The sequence below is a fragment of the Sparus aurata genome, chromosome 5 (assembly GCF_900880675.1).
Source record: "Sparus aurata chromosome 5, fSpaAur1.1, whole genome shotgun sequence".
Lineage (NCBI taxonomy): Eukaryota > Metazoa > Chordata > Actinopteri > Spariformes > Sparidae > Sparus > Sparus aurata.
In genome coordinates, this window is record NC_044191.1 from 10,454,054 (window position 1) to 10,476,515 (window position 22,462).

Below are 22,462 nucleotides of genomic sequence, written 5' to 3' on the forward strand. Positions count from 1 at the left end.
GTGTGTACACGTGTACTGTGAACTCACTGTCTTGCCAGATCCCTTTGGGGGAGTTAGAACAGATTGTGTTTTCCATCTGGTAAAAGTATTCAGGTTACAGATAGAGTGAGTTGGCTTCAGTCGAAATGACCTCTAAAGTCCTGGAAGTGCTTACTGATTTGGCATTTGACAATTTCTGATGTGGCAGTTGAGTGTAAAATGCTACCCGCCTGAATGTTTTCTCCATCTTTCTTCTCCCCGTGAGACGAAGTGACAGTGTCGAGGGCGACGTAAACACTGTGCTTCAGTAGTGTTGTGGCTTTACATAAACATGACAAAGGTCAGGCTGCAGATGAACCGCGTCATGTCAGTGAAGATGTTGCTTCCTGTTTGGGCTTCACTGTTTGATTTGAGTCATACGGGATTGTTTTGCATCACTTGTCAGGATTCGCCGGACATGGACGTGGTGTTCCGATGATTTCTTATGTATGACGAAGGCACGATGATGCTGTGTTTGTAGACCAAATGATTTTCCCAGAAATCGTTGATATTTAACGGAAATGTCTCATCAGGGCCGCTTGATGACAATCCTCACTCCTGTCGTGTTTGTGAGGATGTTGTCATTATTAGTGATCCAGTCTCAAGTGTGATTTGAATGGAGTGCACTTTTGTTTATGGTTTCCTCTGGGCACGTCTGCAGACAGGTGGTTGGGAGACGGTCACACAAGTACAAACTCCCACTCTCTCTAACCCTCCCAGTCTGCAGCTCTTCCAACACCCACCTGCTTTTCTCCTTCCCACTAAGCAGCAAATTGTCCAACAGCTCTCCCTTTTTTACTCCCTTCTTCTCTGTGAGCACTCTGCTGCAACACACCAGAGACAACGTTTTTCACTTTACGGTGCCATGCTAGTATCTATAACTGGCGTGGACTCGATTATTCTTGGATTATTGATCTCCTCTGGGGGTTTTTCTCTCATTTTTCAAGCACACGCTGTACTCGGTGTATTTGATCGCTTTCTGTGGCCTCAGGGTCAGCATTTTTATGTCATGCTGCTTCCGCCTAGGGAAAGTGCTTACGCCCGGGTGAAGTTTCTGATGCAGGAATGCTCTGTGGGGAGTTTATTTTGTGCTTGTGTGGCTCTTCTCTGTGTGGCTGCCCTTGCTTAACACTTCCTGAATTTCAGGATTTTAACCAAATGAATGAGGTTTTGAAAATTACTTCTGTTCAAGATGATGAGTGATATTGACCTTTTTATTATATTTTCTATGTAGTACTATGCAAATTAGTTCTCAAATTCTTCTCACAACATGTGTGCCACTCCTCCACAGCTAATCCCTTGAAAATGCTCATTTTTACAAAGGTTTACAGGTTTTTTTGATAGTAATACTACATTTGTGAAAAAAAATAGTATAGAGCCTTTTGTGGTTTCAGAGGAACCTGCAACTAATCGCATAAATTGTCTCCAGTGATGTCACTCAGTGGCTAAATTGCATTGTGGGAAATGTAGGTGACAGTTTTTGAATAGCAGTCTATTAGCAGTCTAGCGGTAGCAAAATTTATAACAATAAAAAAGAATTTATCATAGAGAAATGATACAGGATAACCAGAGATATCACCTTTTTTTAATTCCACTCATTCTTCTTACTTTTTAAAACCTGCTGCCTACATTACCCACAATGCAACTTTGCCACTGGGTGACATCACTGAAGGCAATTCAGTTCAGCTTCATCTGGAGCCACAAAAGGTTATTTTTAACATGTGTAGCAGTACTCCCCAGGACCTCTAAAAAATACTTTAGTGCGTAAACTTGGTGGAGATACCCTTTAAATTACTCCTCACTATACCAGAAATGATAGAAATGTGCACTGATTGAAGCAAGCAGTGCAATAACACTAAAGTAATTCCATCTATTTGGGAAGTTAACCAGTGGAAAATTCCTTAGTTTGCAGAACTCCAAACTTGGCAGCCTCCCAGGAAGTCATTTAAGACTCGAAACAACCCACTGAGATTAGAGCCACTCATTTTCAAAATGAAAAATGGATGAGAACCAGTTGGCACATTGTCTGCCCTGCTTAGATGATAATCATGAAAACACAGACGTGTATGTATGCATTCATTCATGAAGCAGACAGCTTAATCTATATAAGACTCCTGTGACAGTGTTGTTCTGTCTGTCTGTGCCGTCACTGGTGCACGTTCACCCCTCTGACGCTTTTGTGTTGGAGCGCTGCAGACAGGACAACCTGAACACCCCCGCCTTGTCCTTTCCTCTCTTATGCAAGTGTTTTTTTTTCTCATCTCCCCGTGCCCCCCTGCTCTCTCCTCTGACTGGCTCAGACACTTTACACAGACTGTAGGTCATTCAACTCGTGCCAAGGGAAAGTGTGGCTGAAAAGGTGGAGGGCAGGCCAGTTGCACTGTACCACACCAGGCCAGGTGGGGTGAGTGCAGGCCATTCACAAGGGGTCTTAGTTGCTTATCCACAATCTGCTCGCTGCCTCTTAAGAAATGGTCACTCTCAACAAAATGAGACATTTCTCTCACCACTCCGTGTTGGCCTTGACTGTTTGGTCATTTGAAATACAACAGCTGGATAATTTTTTCCAAGCTTGGTCTAGTTTTTATTCTCTAAAGGGTCACTCACTTGCAGTTAAAGGATAAGTTGACCCAAAAATTCTGTGTTTTTCTACACACCCTGATGGAAAGTCAGGCAAAGCTTTATAGTCCACATTTCTGAAGCTTCACAGCAGAACAGCATTGCAACTTTATAGTATATGGAGAAAAAAAACACACAAAACAAACAAAATTACTCCCAAAGTGATTTGAAAAAACTTTATTTACACCCTGCTTTCGAGCTCAAGTGCTCACTTCAGACTTCATGTGCACTAATGTTTTTTTAAAAAAAAAAAGTCAATTAGGGATCTTGGGGCCTGCAGAGACTTGGATTACATTGGACAAGCTATACAGAGCCATCTTTTAAGTTGTTTTTTACATTTTAAAACAAGTCCCCATCTACGCACTTCAGTTGTTTATGAGAATGCTAGATCCCTGTTTTGTGGACTAGTGACTTTCTATCTGCATGGGGGTGGGTGTAGAAAAACAGCTTGTCATTTTCTGGTGAACTTGTCCTTCGAATAATCCAATTTTATTACGTGCCTTAAAAAGTAATCCTTTATCTCAAGTTTAATCCGAAAATTGTAGCGTGATGTGTATTAAAATTACACATGCTGAGGTTTTTAAGTGTATAAACAACAGCACAGTGATTAGGTTCCATATTGTTTGAACCTCTTACTGTAATGATGTTGATTTTGGGGTGAACTTATCCTTTGAGGGCTTCTGAAAAGCCATTTCAATGAATTGCTGGAACAATTCAACAGACAGTCCACGCATGAGAGATTTATAATTTAATGTAAAACAGTCATCTGCTAAAAAGCATCAACATGAATTTTGTTGGACTTGTGGGTTGTGTTGTGTGTTTTTGTGGATTGCCTCGTTTCACAGCAAGTTTGGTTTTATTCGTTCCTCGGGGTTCTCAGAAAATGGCAGCTCTGAACAGATGACACTCATTATCCCTCAGCCCTGCTCTGACAATGTGATGGGGCTGTCTGTTGAGCTCATGATTGGGCCTTTAAGCAACACTTAAGCAGATGCTTTTCTTTTATCATGGTATTCAGGTTGCATAGCCGAGCCCACGCTGGGTGTTTTTTTTACATTACAGGACCCCTGCCACTTCTCTCTCCGCAGGGTTCAGGTGATTAGGGAACCGATCTATCGGCACGATCTCGGTGCGTTAGTTGGAACAATATGTTTGTTGTCAGAGCTAAGTAATAACTAATCTTGCATTACATTAATACCAAGTCTGAGTACGGAGCCCGAGTTACAACAAATGCTTTGGGAGAGCTCATTTAAATGGCACAAAAGATGCCCAATTAGCCTGCCATAATGAACAGCTTAACAGTCACTTCTTCATTATTCACAGTTTGCTTTTTCTACATAATTCATCACCACTACATCGCTGTTCATTTGGAAGAATTGTTTTTCTGTTTTTCTCCACCTGTGGTGGCTACTTAAGATGTTTTTTCTTTAGCTGTTATTTGTGGAAAGTGGTGAGGGTTGAAGATATCTTCCAGATTTAGTCATCCACAAGATAGTTTACACTTTTCCTTCGACATGTGTTCTGAGAAAAAACATCTCTTTCCTCACACCAGACTGGTTGGGTATGTGTTAGTCTTCTGTCTAAACCAAAAATATGAATAATAAGTCTGGATGGTCAAAATACATTTTGTCAGCAGCGTAGCCCGATGAATTATTCATACACGTAAGGAGCTCTGATACCATGTACTGTTGACATAGAAAAAACAAAAAGACAAATGGCTGGCGAGCTGATGAGTCATTACAGGGGGTTCGACTGGCAGTAGGGTATATCAGTAATCAGTGGTGGGGAAGAGCAGGGAAATCCAATCTGCTAATGGGCTTGATGGAGTGTGAAATGTTAAAGGAGAGGCAGCCTCTTGCTGGGTGCCCTTTGCATCTGAAGCATTTTGTCAATAACAGGACTGAAGCTGCGCTGTGGTGACAGTAACTCTGTCTTGATCTCAGCTGTTGGCTGATTAGACTTCAAGTGTTTATTGGAAAATAATTACCTGAATCTCAGGCAGTAGCTTGAGACTGTGCCAAAATTTCTCTCCTAATTATACCTTAGTTAACTTTTTAGTGCGGATAAGTAGTTTTTTTTCCCTATTTCACCTTGAGCTCAAATTGCAGTTTTAGGAAATGTCAAGGTAAGCATTTGCTGAAGAAATAACAGCTGGTGTTGTTTTTTTACAGAAGAGAGGTAGCATATTTACACGACAACAGGCCTGCATAATGCAATTCATCTTTTTCTTCTTCTTTTTTTTTATCCCCATATTCATGTTTCACAGACTTTGCTACTTTTTTCCATGGTGTGTTTGCGGGGACAGTGGCTGCACTGGCCAGCATGTGGCAGAATGAAACCTGAAAAGTGATACTTACACTGTCATCAGATGCTAATCATCTTAACGTAATACACTATTGGCCTCTATTGGAATTCAAATGCAGCGTTTGTTTCCAAACACAGGCTGTGAAAGGCGGTGCCAGGGTATTGTGATGCATTCCAGGCTTACATATTGGCCAGGCTTTCTCATCCCTCATCATTAGGCCCTGTATAGGCTGTCGTCGACGTCTCTATGAGCACAGCGAGGAGCAAGCCGTGGCCTCACAGTGGAGCTGGCCTGCTGAATATAGGCTGGTGTTAAAGTCTGTTTAGGCTTAGTATTGATGTTTGTGCAGGTTTCAGTGGCAGATGTCGTGGTCTGGTGTTCACGGAAGGAGATTTATGGGAATAGTCGTGCAGTATTTGACACCAGAGGTCGAAGCGAGGGCATTACATGAATCAATGGGATTAATTTGATTGAAATCTCATGTGTAATCTGACTGGATACGCTGATTGATGGGGGCAGTCTGAGATGAGAAGGATTATGATGGTTTAGATTAATTAAAAAAAATTCACTGACAGTGGGGGCGGGCTTTGGACTATCACACATTTAATATGCTCAACATTTTATTAGAAATCTCATCTTTATTCTCTTTTATGTGTATATGTATAGATTTGCACTTCATCTTAAAACCCTTCCTTCCACTGATGTGTCCGTCTAAAAAAATAACATCTTAAAAAACAGTATGATTACCTATCTATTCTGTACAGATATTAATATTATAGCTGCAGCTGTTGTCATTTAGGTAATGAATAATGTTTGGAAAGAGATGCAGCACTGTACTCTACAGTGATCACTTGCCATCTGCCACTTTCACTGGGCTTTAATCTACAGTACAACACAAAAGCCTCTCCGTGTTTGTTCTTCATATCATCACAGCGCTCTAGATGAGTTTATCACCTTTCTCCATAGCCTGTCCTCAATCCGAGCCCAGAGTTGTGTACAAAAGATTCTTAAAACCGTGTGTCTGTGGATAATTAAAGCCAGGAGACAAGGGGATTAATTCACAATCCCTGCAAGTCTTTCCATAAACCTGCAACAGCGTCTCCAGGACGACTGCTGCGCCCAGGGGAAATGAGTCCCTAATGCCACCAGGCTGTGCATTTGCTCACTTCAATCTCCACTGTTCTCTGAGAACAATGACACTGCGGATTAACCGGCCTGTCTCAGGCACAGTGGTGGATGATTGGGCAGAGAGCGCAGCCTTCTGTGAACCTCATGGGGGTGGGAGGAAAACCTGAACCTCGTTATTTGGTCACGGCCTGCACATAATACTTCTAAGACGTGCAAATTGACTCTATATGTGAAAACAAACGTCCTTGAATTATTCTGGATTTTCCTTAGTTGGTCAGGGTGGAAAAGAGTTTCATAGAATTTTTTTGAATAGTTTTTCTCAGCGCATTTGACAGCAACTTGTAATTCATTGTCTGCGTACTGCCTGTTCTTCTCAGCGCTAAGCCAGTTCTGGGAAAGCATATAAAAATGTGACGATAAAAGAGAAAAATGTCCTTTCTGTTGTCAGCCTATCCGTCCTATACTGCACGACATCTGGTAGCTTCCCCTTATCTCTGCTGTTTTTGGCAGCGTTTGTCAGCATGCGTGCTGATTCTGAGTTGTCTGTTTTGTGTCTAAAGGATTTGGAATGAATTAGTGTTTGTTTTTTTTTTTGCGAGCACAAATTAGAGGATCCCTGTGACCTCTGGAATTCAAACCTGTCCTCTGTGCGTGCCCCATCTCGCTAGCAGTGATCTACACCTTCTCTTATTGCTGTCGTTAGCCTCTAATCCCAAACACAGCCATTCTGCTGTGCATCCTCCACGACCTGCAGGGTGGAAGACTGGCCTGAATGTACTGAAGCCAACTCCACATTGTTTCAATAATACTCCTCTGGTGAATAGGGAATGCAAGCCAAGTGTTTTTCTGTCTTTGTCTCTATTGTGCGTCTCATCTCCTTTTCTGTTGCCTCAGACCTCTGTCAAACTTTTGTGTGAGTGCAGGAGATAAAAGATGTTCCTTGTGGAAGTTTTGGTCGCAGAAAAGAAAAGAAAGAAGCTATGAGCTGTCTGGGAATGAAATAGAATCGTGTTTATCTGCACATGATGAATTTTCTTGTGTGTTTTACAGTAAGGGTGGCATGTGTCGAGTTGAAGATTTACAGATTCAAACGTCTGACAAACACAACCTCTGTAAATCACCCCCATTAACTCTACAGTTTAGCGGTTCTCCCGGCTTCTTGGTCTCCCTCCACCGCACTAACCTCCAAACACAGATCCAGAAGGCTGTCATTTTCTTTCTGCTGCACATCTGCCTTCTCTATTCAGAGCTGCGGTTGCTTCCTCATCTCTCCTCTTCCCTTCCCTTCCCTTCCCCTCTCGTTATCATCCCCTGTTCAAACAGGGATTACAGTGCCACCCCTCTCCCCCCTTGCTTCACCCCCAACATCCCCACCCTCTCCCCCCAACTTCTGCATACAAGCCGGGCCATAAATTCTAGAGACGTGCTGGTGTTAAAAGCCTGTAAAACTGAGCGCCCTGTCTCTAACAGGCCTCCTAGCTTATTCTCCACAGAAATGGGGCATTTAGTAAGGAATCCCATAAAGCACATTCCTCATAAAGTGGGACTGTTTGGTTATTTTTCCCTCGACATGGCCTCATTAAAGAGCTATTACTTGTTCAAGGTGCCCCACGTTACTCCATTTAGACAGTGTCAGTGTCATATCTGATAGCTTTCATTAACTTGGCACACCACAGCACACAATGTGAGCCCTTTGTTTGGTAAGATCTGGATTGAAGATGGCTCAATTAATCATGCGAGGTTTCTGAGTTCAAACTCTCTGTTCATCGCTTGAACCTTCACAAGCCTCGTGCGATATATTGCTTACATTTCCATCCTATAATTTGGAGACCACAGAAGGCAGCGTTCCTGTTATCCAAACAGATCACAAATCTATTTATATATATGACTGCAAGGTACACGTTCAAGAAAGAAATTAAGTTGTATTTTTGTGTGTGCGTGTGTGTGTGTGTAGTTGTCTGTGTGTGTGTGTGTGTTAGATGCTTTAGGCCTTCTACAAGTGCTTTTACTGGGCCTCCATGCATCCTACTCAGTCTGAGCGGCAGGAAATGCTCGAGGCAACTGGGAGGTTCAGACTTGATGCTCTGTGTTGTCGAGTTGCCTTCCAGCCGTCTGACATGTGCCACCTCTGTTTGTCTGTTTCAGTTGCCTTTCTGGGAGACATTGCTCTGGACGAGGAGGATATGCGATCATTTAAAGTGGACAGAGTAATAGATTTGGCTCAGAGGACCGTCTACACTGTTAATCACACAGACTCAGGTAACAACAAAAGACAGCACTGCTTCCAGGATTACAGCTTGAGGAGAAAATTCCTCATCAGTGCACCGAGGCAGACGGTTTTGGCCTGTCACTTTAGATAAAAAATGCAACAAAAAATCCTGAAATGAACACGGTGGAGGAAGAATAACTCCATTTGCAAAAATTTACATTTTACTCTGTGAAACTGTCAAACCACTCATATTTTCTGGGCAGCAGCACCTGTCGGATATCAGCTCTGGGTTTTTTTTTATTAGCTCTCTTTAAAAGTTTGCGCCTGCGACTGCCATGTTATCACTACACGTTGCTACACCTGTATTACCATCTTCGACAGTAATTGCCAGGCTTTGTCAGGATAAACGTTCTTAAAATGAAAAGCAGTATTTAAGCAGCAGCTGTGAGTCAGCAGAGACCAATAGGCTTCACAATCCTATAAACTATAGGTGAGCATGAACCAACAAGTATGTGCAAGTTGCTGTTGGTTCTTGAATGTTGTCAGTTTGCTGTTGCTCACTCAGCATAATGAGGAGAAGAAACATGTTGCCCGATTAAATACTCATTTCATCGACTCTTAGATTTGCTTTTTAGACTAAATAGTGACCTCCTGGGCAGGGAGTCTCCTCTAGACTGCAACAGAGACAGACTGTGTGTACACTCACCTCTTTGAATGGCCATTTGTCCCCTTGAGCAGGTTAGTCACTGCCAACTAATTGTTGTGTAGTGGAAAGGCTATTTTAGCATCCAAAATGAAAAACACTGTCATTGAAGTTGCATAAGTTCTTCAAAGGTGCAATATGTAAGAATTTGCCAGCTGTTGAATACCTATTTAAAAAAAGGTTTTTATACTACAAGGATAAGAACTTTGGACCGGCTGGTTAACATCAGTATCACATAAAGCATGGATACAACTAGGCTTGGTGATCTACATTAATCAAAGAGCAGAGCCATTTGGTGAGATAAATAAAATGATAAAAGAAAATGATAAAACCCTTTGACCTACAAACCTTCCTTGTCTCACTGTGACTGAAGGCGGTAGATGTAATCATATTATTGTAATTAACACATCTTCCACAAGTTTTGTCTCCCCAGCACTTCGTCTTATCAGTTAACTGAGCAGATTTGGCTGTTATCAGACTTTTCCTCAACACATGCACGAGTGTACGTGCTAATTGATCTCGCCAGGCTGCTAAGATTTACTCCTGCAGACTGAAATTCGACAGAACACATTGTTCCATGGAATTCAAAACAAAAAAACTTGCCGCAAACTGTAAATCAAATTAAGTGAGAAAGGATGAGGGCTCATAGTCTCACAGCTTCAAGTTTTGTTATGGAACAAAAACCCTGAAACCAGATACTTAAGAAAACCTTATTGTGAGACAAGTACGTTTCAGCATACGGCCTTCATCTGCCTCATGTGATGTCTCAAAATAAAGACGTTCTTTATACTACAAGTGTTACTGTTTCCCTTTTCTTTACACCAATTAATAAGTAGGTGGCAGAAATCCCTACTCTGTGCAGCCACCACATTAAACCCCACAGTGGATCAAGGTCAACATGTTAATTAATTGTTTAATAAATGTTAAATGAATCATTTAATAACTCCTAACAAGGACAGGCATCAGTGTACCTTGGGAATTCTGCAGGGTTTCATTAAAATGGAACCCTGCCAACTTCAGCACCTTCACCCAAATATGACAAACGGAGTGAAATCAGCTGCTGGAGTCTTTATATGGAAAGAAACCTGCAGCCTGTGAAAGCACATTTAAGTTTTCTATTCCTATCCCACCAATGTGAAAGAGTAAGAAGAAACAATATAAAGTTACAGCAGAACATTGTCATTTTATTTAAATGTTCATCGTATGAATTCTTTCCAACAACCGGTATATTCATTAACTGCATGAACTGTATCTAAAGCTTTTTCTCAGTAGTTGTCAGTTTTGGTTAACAGACTGCTGAAGGTTTCTCTCTGACACACATTTACTAACCCTCCTCCTTATAAGGAAAATATTCTACTTTTTAAAAAAGTGACATGTTTATATTATGATGTCATTTGGCCTGCATGATAAAACATCAATTAATTTCCTTTTAAAGGTCACACAGTCTCCAAACATGGTCCTCCTTCCATGTAGTTCCCCTGGTTTTCTGTTGAAAAGGGATGTTGATGTTGGAAACGACACACTGAAGTATCACTTTACTTCCAGATGTGTTCAGAGCCAGAAGGGTACTTGATTTTTGAAGCTAATGCCAATATTAAGTAGTACAAAATACTGGTATGGATATATTAGCCGATATAAACACAACTTTACAATGACCCCCCCAAATGTGTTTTATCTGGTGAACTGGAGACAAAGACATGTAAAGAAGGCAGTTTAACAATAAACTTTATTCTCTGATATGACATTTTATCATCTTTTTTTTAATGAAAAAATAAACAATCAAAGAGTCTTAAATGAATAATCATAAATCGGAAGGTCCTCCTCCACCAATAAAAGATGAATAAATGGTGGTAACCTCATCTCCATGTTGTTGTTTTTAGTTTGGAACCAGCAGCATTTGCACACATTCGATTTCACTTGTTTTGGGGGATAGAATGTGTAAGCCGTGCCGTCAGCCATGGAGACAGGCTTAGGCAATTCAGAACAAATCAAGCAAAAATGTACGACTGTACATTAGTGAAGTAGACAGCTTCGTCAAGTCATTCATGTGAGATTATTCACCATTAGCTTGATTCACAATTATTCTGATAATGAAAATTTGCAATGATCAATTGAGTCTCATCCCTAGTCTAGAGTTACAATGTAAATGTTAGTTTGACAGTCACCAACAGGTCATGAGGAGCTTTTGTCTGCTTGAATTAATTGATTCAGTGCTGTCATATGACATAATATTATGGATACCAAAGTAATCGTGTCACTGGATAAAACCTTTTCATATGTTTGTCTGCATCAGTCAGTAAGTGAATTATAAACTGACAAAAGGACCCATAGTTTTTTAACTTTGGGAGGCAAACCTTTGTTCTACAACCGTACAAACATCTTGCATAAAATGTGATTACATCTAAAGAAGATTAATCAGCTGGTGTTAGTAATAATTTATACTTCAGTCTGTATACCACGCCTGTTCTTCAGCACAATGAAGTTCAGTAAGGGGAATGTGCTATATGTGCTTCACATATGGATGTTTCTTATTCTAATCACCAGGTTTAGGTGGGAGCTTAGTCTCCATGGTAACTCTGCATTTATGTGTGTTTGAGTGACATTAAGCTGGCTAAATTAATTTAAAGGATGAAAGATTCAACTTCAGTAAAACTCATTTGCGCAAATTAGGACGACCAATGTTATTTGAACAAATGTCTCTCTTATGTAATTTCCGAAACGAGAAATAATTATAGAGTTCCTGAATGGCATTACACTTTGTGTAATGTTCTTTAGTTAGGAAAATAAAAGTCTCTTCTGTCACCTGAGGTGAAGCATATTTGCTCTTTTGAGAAAAACGCTCGAGAAACATTTGCTCTGTCAGACCCAGAGATGAACCGAATCATTTATGTTCTTGTTTTTGTTGTCTTGATTTGAAATCTTCAGGATCCACCAATCAGAGTAGCCAAAATAGGCAAGGTTCACACCGCAGGAAAAGGGCAGCTACCTCCAGACCTGAACGTGTTTGGCCTGAAGGTGTTATCCCCTATGTCATCAGTGGTAACTTCAGTGGTAAGTAACACTCATCTGCTGATCCTTTTAACGAGAAGATGAGGCACTCACTGCTTTTTAACAAATAATATGTTAACGAATATGATCTAGTGTAGCATGCATAATCAGAAATCACTTATTCACTTAATCTTATTCACTTAATCTTTGAATGAGTAATGGTGTGCTCATGTCGAGTCAGAATGACCAGAAGAGGGACTTTCTGCCTGGGAAAATTCAAGTGAACACCCCCTCAAGTTGGAAAAACAACAGGGAATGTCAGCAAAAGTTTTCACTTGCCGAGTTAACATCATGCAGGCTCATGGCGGGTGGAAGTTGGTTTCATGATAAGAAACATTTTATATTGCGTGTTGCGTATTAATTCTTTATTCACATGTGAGTTCTGATATGGTATGAGATTGTAACCATATATTACACATTTTCCATATTTGCTAACACACATTTTTGCGGGTGTCTCTGTTTTCTCCCATTGTGCTTCCAGTCGGTAGTTTCTCCCACTAATCTTAAGATTTACTAGTCATACAAATTCATGTGTGTTTCTTTGTTTGGTTTCTCTGTGGGATATGTGTTGTCGTACCTGGCAACCCAACCAAGAGGCAGAGGTGAGCATGTACAAGCGACCCTGCAACTAGTCACTAGACAGGTCCCAAGAAGAAGAAATAAGTTTCCTCTGTTAATGTGTACATTTTAGATATTGGCTTTTGATCACCCTTTGTGTACATTTTGGATTGTGTTGGATTATTATTGAATTTAGGTCATTTGCAGATAACCCAGAAAATCTGAGGGACACTTGAATGCAACATTATTCCTAATTCCTCAAAATTTATAAAGAAATAGTTAAATATACTGCTGTAACGTGTCAACCTTATGTGTCAACCTTCCATATTACCTTTACAAAAATAATTGTTAATCAGGAAATATAGTAAAAAAAAAAAAGTCATCTTGTTGTGACCGAATTTCCAGGAAGTCTCTGTCTAACTCCATGTCTCAAAGAGGTTTCCAGCTGCCTCCTTTTCTATTCATCTCCTCTTTTCTATAAAACTTTGTGTGTGTGTGTGTGTGTGTGTGTGTGTGTGTGTGTGTGTGCGTGTGAGAGAGAGTTTTTTGTCAGCTCCACTGATCTCCCCTTCTCTGTCTTCCTATTCAGGCAGCCAGCGGGCTATATTCCGCCAAGCCATGCGGCACTGGGAGAAGCACACCTGTGTGACCTTTATTGAGAGGACGCAGGAGGAGAGCTATATTGTCTTCACCTACCGACCATGTGGGTGAGTCAGTGGGGTTTTTTAGCTCCCACATGAAGGAACGGAACAATCCTCTGTTGAGCCTTCGTTATCTACAGCTAATTATTTAGTGCCTAAGCACTTTTCCTTGCCTCCTGCTCAGCAGCCTTTCACCATTGTTCATCCTCTCTGTTCGCAGTCTCTGTGTGAGTTGTTATTTCAGCCCCCTGCCAGTCCTGAGAGAGACAGACATTCAATGTTTCCCTAAGCCTCATCATCACACTGCATCCGTCACTGAGCACTTTGACATACATCATGTACAAAACTGCACCCACGGGGGAGACTTCCTTAGCCTTTTCGTAACCCTGTTCACCCACTGAAGTTGGTCTCAGTGTCCACTCAGCATTTCTTCTTTAAACCGATACTCAGGGGAAGTGCTGGTTGTGGCTCTCGTTGTTGCTAAGCGACAAGTGACAACCCTTTTGGACGTGCAGGGCTTTTTCATTTAATGATGAAATGTTTACAAATCAAAGCACTTGCTGCTGTTGGGAACGCAAACCAGTGAGACCCATTAATTTGAGAATTTGAGGAAAAAGATTTCAGAGCTGTTAGGAGAAGTATTACAGAGGTTCCCGGGAGACACACAAACCGAAAATGTTCCTAGTTCCCATGTTTTAACCTCACACAGATTTCGACCACAAACTGGATCCATTATGTCATTACACACAATATACCTCTCCCACTGATATGTATCACTCAACACAACAGCTTAACAGAAAGCGGATGCAGCTCATGAAACTGAACTTTTTCCGGCCAACTGTTGATAGCCATTTTTAGCCTGGTAACTGGCCCCTGGAGCAACAGGGATGACATTATCCAAGCAGGCGGCAGTGGTTAGCAGTGGGAATGCTTGACTCTGCTGCATATTCAGCAGGCCCCCATCTGTCCTGTGCAAAGTTCAAGGCGTGTCTCAGGAGAGCCTGGCTGGCCTCGCAGTAATTAGAGAGCGGCAGTCTGGCCCACAGGGCCGTGATGTGTGTGCCCGTCCTCCAGACTCCCACACTGAACCTTTCATGTCACGCTGCGATGGAGCGCTGCAGCCAGCCAGCTCCCACCGTCACTCTCAGCAATTGCATTGGCAGACTGATGAATGAATGTCACTGCTGTATGTGTGGGTGACGAGTCGCCTCGTACGGCTCTCCTGTAAAACAGGCCAGAGGCTGTTAAGATGATGTCGTCCTCATTATGAGCATCTATATGTGCAGACATGTTGAAATATAGGCGCGAGTGCTCATTAAAGAGCCAGAGACACATTCCTTCTTTTTCCTGGGAATCATGACTTTTTTGGCCTCCCTATTTATTTTCCACTTGGCTGTTAGTTCAATTTACAAAATAGTCCAGTCACTATATAGTTGGCTTCATTAACACTGCCTCTCTTTGTCTGCTGATTCATAGGTGCTGCTCTTATGTGGGTCGTCGCGGAGGGGGCCCACAGGCCATATCCATTGGGAAAAATTGCGACAAGTTTGGCATTGTGGTCCACGAGTTGGGTCATGTGATCGGATTCTGGCATGAACACACACGACCTGACAGGGACGAACACGTCAGCATTATCAGGGACAACATTCAGCCAGGTAGGAGCACAGGTCTCTCAGCAATAATGTTGGAAAGGTCCAGTAAAAGATTAATAAAAGTAAAAGAAATACACCAGTTGGGTATACGCCCATCCTCAGCCTGCAAAAGTGTTTCTTGTTGTCTGTATTGTATCATGCATTTTTCAGTCAGAGTAGAACTGTTTTTACCTTTGACCCACATCCGTACATAAGGATGCACAGTATGACTCAGCCTCATATTTCAACTGTGCTTCTCCCTTTTTTCCTTTCACAGGACAAGAGTATAACTTTTTGAAGATGGAACCGGGGGAGGTGGACTCTTTAGGAGAAGTCTATGACTTTGACAGCATCATGCACTATGCCAGGAATACATTCTCCAGGTAGGAGCCAAGCCAAGTTCCACGCCATAAGCCCCAGACATTAAGTCTTAGATCAAGTCAGACCCAGCTGTTTCCCACTATGTTGCAACCTTTTAACCCAACCCCTTGTTTTCCATCTCTGCTCACACGGATTTTATATAGATCTGTAACGCACCAGCTCTGTGACCATGAGCTGCTGCTGAGTAATGTGGCAGGATTCCCAAAGAAGAAAGAATGAAACTCTTAATTCTCCACAATAATACACCAGTAGAAACATGTAGCTCGAGGGCGTCAAGCTTAGAAAAGGCTCACTGTTCCTTGAATATCTGTCTTGTAGCTGAATTGTTTCCTTGCTGTTTGTGTTTAAGCACAAAGAGATAGAAACTGGGTTCTCGGGGAAAAAGTGGGTCTTTAGTGGATATTTATAAAGTAGCTTCTACAAAAGCTTCTATTTTGAACTAAGGACTCTCCTCCTCTTGACCAAGTTTCTTTTGGCTCGCCTTTTTTTTTCAACAGTCAGCGCTCACATTGTATTGGGCTTTAGGGAGACTAAAGGGAGCACTAATGTGATTTATGTAATATTTGGACAAGATTAAATTTCTTGGTGGTGTATTGAGAATACACTTGTTTGAGGTAACTTGTAGCAAGAAATCTGATGTGTCCACTTCATTTAGCCTCACCCCTTTAAACTTGAAGTGGATCAGAGTAGATCTGGCAGTTTCACATTAAGCTGAGCTGTTGCTTAATAGATTTTACCTGTTCTGGCATTCAAAACAGGATCAGTTACACTTTTCACTCTCATTCTGGCTTTTGCAGCATTAGCATTATGGCAGGAGGAACACAAGCTCTGAACAGTGATTCAAATCCAATGTCTCTGAAGGTTACTTAAATGATTCGTATAATTTTTTTTCTGTAAAGTGAAAGCCAAATCCTGGTAGCCATAGTAAAAGTGCCAGCTCCTTCCCACAGCCTGTTCAAATTAAGACTCGTCTCCTCGGTTCCTGCTGCTTTAGCAACACCAGCAGCCCCAGTAAAACAGCACCGGTCCTGGAGCCCCCAAACAGTAGCCCTGCCTCATCACAACAAATTTCTGCAGACCACTTTCAAGGTTATGTGCAGCCTCTCGTAAAAAGCTGTGGTTTCATACTATGAATCACCTCGTGCTCCTAAAGGCTGAGGCTTTGATGATTGGTATCATGATGTTCACTACTACGACTACTACTACTACTACTACAGGGACTCACACATTTGTCTGCTGCAAAGCTTTTTGGGACAGTCATAACACACGGTTATTAAAATACACACCATCTTTTGCACTCCAAGCTCATTTTAGGTCAACCACTAATAATCACCTACATAGGGTAAAGAATGTGAGTGGAAGTTTTATTGGCTCAGTTAATGTTTCCTTCACATATGAAGTTCTGCTGACTTTCTCATGCTCCCTTCTCAGTTAATAGATTCACTCTGGATATGTGTATCTTAGACTTCTTCAGACAGGTATATAACTGATAAAACTGTTAACCGATAACTCATGAGTAGAGCTGACTGATATACTGATTGGCTGATATTGGCCTCTCACAAATATATCAGTATGAGCTACACTTGGGTGATATCCAGAATTTTATATCACGATATTGTCCTGCCCAAATATTAGTGATAGACAATATTATCTTTACGTTATTAATGACAACTTAAAGTATCTGCTTTTCAATTTTCATGTGTTTTAAAACCCTGGGAATCATTTATAAATGAAATGCGCTCTGAGGCACTATAGTGAATTGTAGAATGGGTGCCCTGGAGTCTAGAGGGTTACATAAGAAAATAATATCAAATTAGAACTTCAGTGAAAAGCATGAATTGCAAACAAAATAGAGTAGTCTACAATATTATGTGTAGCTAGTCTGTCACTGGTTACCCAGTTCGTTAAATATCAACACGCCTGCCTCTGCTGCCATGCCAGCTCGGCGTTCATCTTTTCAAAATAAGAGTATATGCTAGTATTGGCAATATATGTTGCCTAATATGAAAATCTTTTCTCTGCAGATTATAATGCAGTACGAGATGCTAGGACTAATTTATAACCAGTCTTAAAATAGCTGATATTAAATATATAAAGTACATTTGCATATTCATATTATTATATACATATTACTTGTGTTTACAGGTATGTATACTGAATGCTATGGGTCGACCATAGGTGATTACATCTCAGATATCAGAATGAATTTTTTTTAGAAATAAATTAATTTAAAAGTATAATACTTTGCAGCTTGCAATCTGCAATTTAACTAGTTATAAGATATAGAAATGAAATCTAGTTGTCTAAAGGTACATTTGCCTCCAAAATGTAGTGAAGGGAAAGTATAAAGTAGTAGAAAATGGAAATACTCAAGTAAAAGTACTTGTTTCATTCCATCACTGGGTACTATTACCAGTACATTTCCAGTGAAGTTTACTCCTTTAGTGCACTGGTAAAGTTTATTGTGAAACTATATAAGTTTTGTCATGAGTGTCTGATAACCACATTTCCTCAAATGTGTTCTTCAAACACTCAAAAAGTGTTTATATTGGCAGAAATATCGCTATCAAAACGTTTAACTCCCTGCAATTGCTATTGCAATCGGCACAAAAACATGGCTAAACTGTGCAGAGACAGATGAACCCAAATTTGACATTGAATTTGTTGGATGCTGGAAAATCACTGCACGGAGAAACTCCTGATTGTGAAAGCAGAACTGCGAATGTGTCATAGTAGCACTAAACTTTGTCGCCAGCTGACCTCATTCCCTACTCTGTGCCGATGCTACAGGAAGCCCCTCCAGATGTTGTGCCGGCGTCACAAGAAGGATCTTACTAGAAAAAACTCCATGACAAACCCCGGTCAGTCTGGGCTCACGCTCTAGTCATCCTCGGCTGCAGTTAATTTGAAGTGTTATTTACCAGTCGGGTGACTGTGGAGCCAAAAAAGACCTCTTGGGAGGAGTTGATTCAGAATCAGCCTCTGAGTCATCTGTGTAATTTAAAAAGCATCACTAAGCTCACTGCCGAGTGGCTTCTCGAAAGCCTGTCTGTGTACGTTAAATAATTCTATAAGCTCTGACCACCAAACTTTACATGCAGTTATGTAAATATTTTGATTCCCTCCTGCTGCCATTGTTGGACATGACCTCAGTTTTGTTTATGAAAATTGCAATTTGACCCTTCATTGCTTCGATAAACAAAATGTTGTAATCTTTCGTACAGCTGCAGGACCGCTCAGCAATGTTCTACCTATAGCAGGAATAGTTTTGACAGCCCTCAGTAAGCTGGATTGGGTGTAATGTGATCTATGGTCACACATGAGCCTCACTCTGATATAAGAACCAGCTGTTTGCCATCCTTTTGTTCTTACTTGACCCTCTAAGTCAGCTGTATATATACATATGTTTCTTTGTGTTCCCTACATTGACTCTCTCATGCCCGTCTTACTCTCTGGGTATGGGCCTCTTCCCAAATCAACTGCCATGCTCTTGCGGCAAACAGATTCTGGGAAGCAGAGAGGGAATCTTTGTCTAAAGGGAGGCTGCTGCTGGGTGTAGGCCAATGTACAGAAATGCCTGTCTGGCCACGTGCATCCAAATTGTGGGTCGAGTATATACTTCACGCAGCAATGCTGCTCTTACTTTTTCGAGAGTTTGGTTTGAGTGTTGTACAGGAAAACAGGAAAATGAGGGAACCGAGAGACATAGAATAACATCTGGTGTGATATAAAACATGAAACTCCTTCCACCTCATACCAACAGCTTTTCTCTCTTGTGGACTTTAAGTTTCCAGGATCCTTTTTGTGACCTGAACAAAGTCTGCTGCAGCTCATAAATTGATGTTTGTGTCTGTATTTAATCTCTTTCTGGATTTCAGTCAGCTCAGCACTTAAAGACAGATCATCCATTGAAGTTGCTGTCAGTCTCAGGTCAAGATTTGAACTTAACCTCATGATCTTGTAAATTTGTGGTATGCACAACAGCCTGCCACTGCCCTTAAGTGTGTGTTCTTGTCTGGTAATCCACCCTGTTCTGCTTTCACTCCAGCTCCGACTCTGCTGCTATCCTGATTCGTGGAACTGTGTTGATCAATAAGACTGTTTAGACACGGGAGAGGAATGGCTGCCGCTGCCGGGGAATGTTTCACAGAGCTGTATTAGCAGACAAGGGGCTCCTGTTAGCTTTTCACAAGTCATTCCAAGCACTTTCTCTTGAGCTCTGATTGGCTGATCTACCTGTACCAGTGTCTGTCTTTGTTACCCCATTATTAGCCGGGGTGTTTGCTCCGTGTTTTACAGTAAATCACCGTGGGAAGCCAGGGCCTTTGCCGCGGGTGTTGTTCGGAAGATTTCATGGTTTGTCTTGATGTTTTGCCGTGTCTCCCGGGGACAAGCAGGACTGATCCTTGAGCTTTTTGTCTCGGGCGTGTTACCCGACCCAAAACTGTGCCTGCCCCCTCCTTTGCTCCAGAGATATTTTTCAGGCCTGGTGCATGGAGCTGTGCCAACTCAAATAGAGACCTGCCAGTGTGCCCTTTGTCTGCTCTGACACCGACTGGAGTGGCGTTTTTCACCGACAGCCAGCATACGGGCTCCTGGAAGCTCACAGACAGACAGGCAGGCAGGCAGGCAGAGTCTAAACTGTTAGCTCAGGCTGCTCTGTTTGCACATGCCTGGCGTTGATAGGCATGTCACCATGGGAACGGCCAAGGAGCCAGGCCGTTGCTCGCCAATACTTAGAGAAAAATGGAGATGATAAACTAGCAAAGTGTCAAGTGAGACAGCAGCGTGGAGACTAACTGTTCTGTTCTGCCATTTTTTTTCAAAAGCTACACAAGTGCATTACCTGATCGCCGCTTTTTTAGAGTTTTCATTTTGGACTTTTAACAAGAATTGTGCTCACATTCAGCTTATGCAATGTATTTTGATCACTCAGTTACTCTGGAGAAGGGCTCAAGCTCTTAGTTCAGGATCCATCTGTGGGGCAGACGTGTGTGAAGAATGAAGTCAGCATTAACTTCAAAAACAGACTGTGTGACCCCGACCTCAAAGGAGGCATGTGATAAGTGACAGCATCTGTCCATATGTAAAATTTTAGTGGCAGATGAATAGATCTTAAGAATCAGAAAGTAAACATTTTTTAAACAAAATAGAAATTCAAATGATTCCAGATAGTTCCAGGAAGTTTTTGGCAGGCAATTTGAGTACATGATTATAGACAGAAGAGCGATTCCAGGTAAATATTAGAAGCCAATAAACTCATAAATGCTCTTCTGCTGAAACTCCATTGTGCTGCTAGTATTAGCGGCTAAATTCCAGGAACTATTAAGAGGTTCCACAATCTGCTATTGCTGTGAAGAAAATGTCCACTGGAGTGAATTGAGATTATGCGGCTCTCTCTACTCAACCTGGGGGTAGGTGAAATACAGGCTCACAGATGAGATGCGATCTGATTGGACAATACCATCAGTGAGCTTGTCAGAGCTGGAGATGACGTTTGACTGCAATAACATCACGACTACTTTCCTGCAGGGATAGCAGCAGTATTTCAGTCTCCCAGTATCTTAAAATGCTGCGATGTAGCAAATGGTTGTTTAAACAAATCTGTGTTCAACAAACAAAGTTATGTCCACGTTTGGTTGTTTTGAAGGCCATTTCTGAAGCTCTGGACAACCTACTATGTTGCGCTAGGATGGCACCGTACCAAAACCACCAATGAATGATTAGACTACAGTGTCTCACATCGTCACCTAGTGGTTTAGATAGTCAAGTGTTTGACTAGTTTATTACACGTATAACACATTGAAATGATGAAATATGCCTTTAAGACACACTGGGTTGCTGGTTTTACGAGGGGAGCCAAGTCAGACAGCACCTGGTTTTTCCTTGAGTTAGTTGAGTGGTGCTCTTGCCATGGACAGATGCCTGTAATCGAGCTCCTGTTATCTTTTGTCTCTCAACTCGAGTGTAACATCAGGGTTACATGTGGCCACTGTTGTATGTATGGTCATGTATGGTAGTATAGTAGCCGTACAGGTGGGCTCTACAAGGTGGATGAGTTGGTAAATAAAGACGAACATTGTGAAAAACCCCAGACACGTGGCTGTGTGTTTTGCACTAACTTCACTATCTTTTGCTAGTTCAAAACGGTACATCAACTGTTACAACAATCACATTCATTGACATTTATATATGGTAGGGTGAGATTGAGGAACATAAAGCAGTTGAGATAATAAAACAGCATAATTAAAGCAGTTGATGATTGATTTCTATTTTAAGATAACATCACTGATGTAACGCACCTCATCTAAAAGTGAGGATGAGGCACTTCCTGACTGGTTAGATCCTGGTTGATTTAAAGAAAGAGGGTTTGTTTTGTAAAGTGTATCACAGTACAAACAGATGCGTCATGATCATACAGTTGTGCTTATGCTCATGCAGTACACACACCTAATTACAAGCAGCCTATTGGCATTATGTGTTTTAACTGTCAGAACCGCTGGTGGATTTCATTACATGTGGGTTTTACATCAGAAATCTGAGATGTATTTAAACATTTTAAAGTCGCAAATGCATATTAGTTATCCGCTTGTGTTGAAGAGCTAACTAAAGTGAATATGCCCCTCTGGTCTGACTTTTGGATAAGCTGTATTTTTCTACAAAACACCACATTGAGTTTGGCCTACTTAAGATTTGGATTCTCATTTTCATCGCTGTATTTAAACGTCTCGATCTTTTAAAGAGAATAATAATGTTGACAGTGATTAAATTGCCCTGATTGATGACAAGTCACTTAATCCTCAGGCAAAGATGATTAGTGGCGTGCGTGCATGTTGGAATACTTATTAGGATTGTGAGCATGCCGCATCGGTTTCATGCAACATTGACATCAGTCTCTCTTGCTAAATTACAGAGGCATCTTCCTGGACACCATCCTGCCACGCTACGATGTGAACGGCGTCCGACCACCTATTGGCCAGAGAACCAGACTGAGCAAAGGGGATATCGCACAGGCACGCAAACTCTACAAATGCTCCAGTAAGACCAAAATGACAGATCCTGTCTGCTATGGGTTTTTCCGGTCTATTTTTGCATGTGTGTGCAACTCAGCCATGAGAGAGAGGTCTGTAGGTTTTCCTGCCTTCTCTCCGTGTGGAAATAGCCAAGCATCTACTATTGATGTGGCGTGGTTCCTTGGCTACAGCGTCCGAGACTCCCAAG

The 22,462-nt window shown here is 41.6% G+C and overlaps 1 protein-coding gene across 1 annotated transcript in view; it reads left to right on the forward strand.

Moving 5' to 3' along the window:
- Positions 1–22,462, forward strand: part of bmp1a (bone morphogenetic protein 1a) — a 38,353-nt gene that overhangs the window by 1,322 nt on the left and 14,569 nt on the right. Inside the window, exons 2-7 of the mRNA XM_030417847.1 lie at positions 8,216–8,329; positions 11,908–12,033; positions 13,178–13,295; positions 14,706–14,884; positions 15,138–15,243; positions 22,155–22,279. Coding sequence (XP_030273707.1) covers positions 8,216–8,329; positions 11,908–12,033; positions 13,178–13,295; positions 14,706–14,884; positions 15,138–15,243; positions 22,155–22,279 — 768 coding nt within the window. The remainder of the gene's footprint in view (positions 1–8,215; positions 8,330–11,907; positions 12,034–13,177; positions 13,296–14,705; positions 14,885–15,137; positions 15,244–22,154; positions 22,280–22,462) is intronic.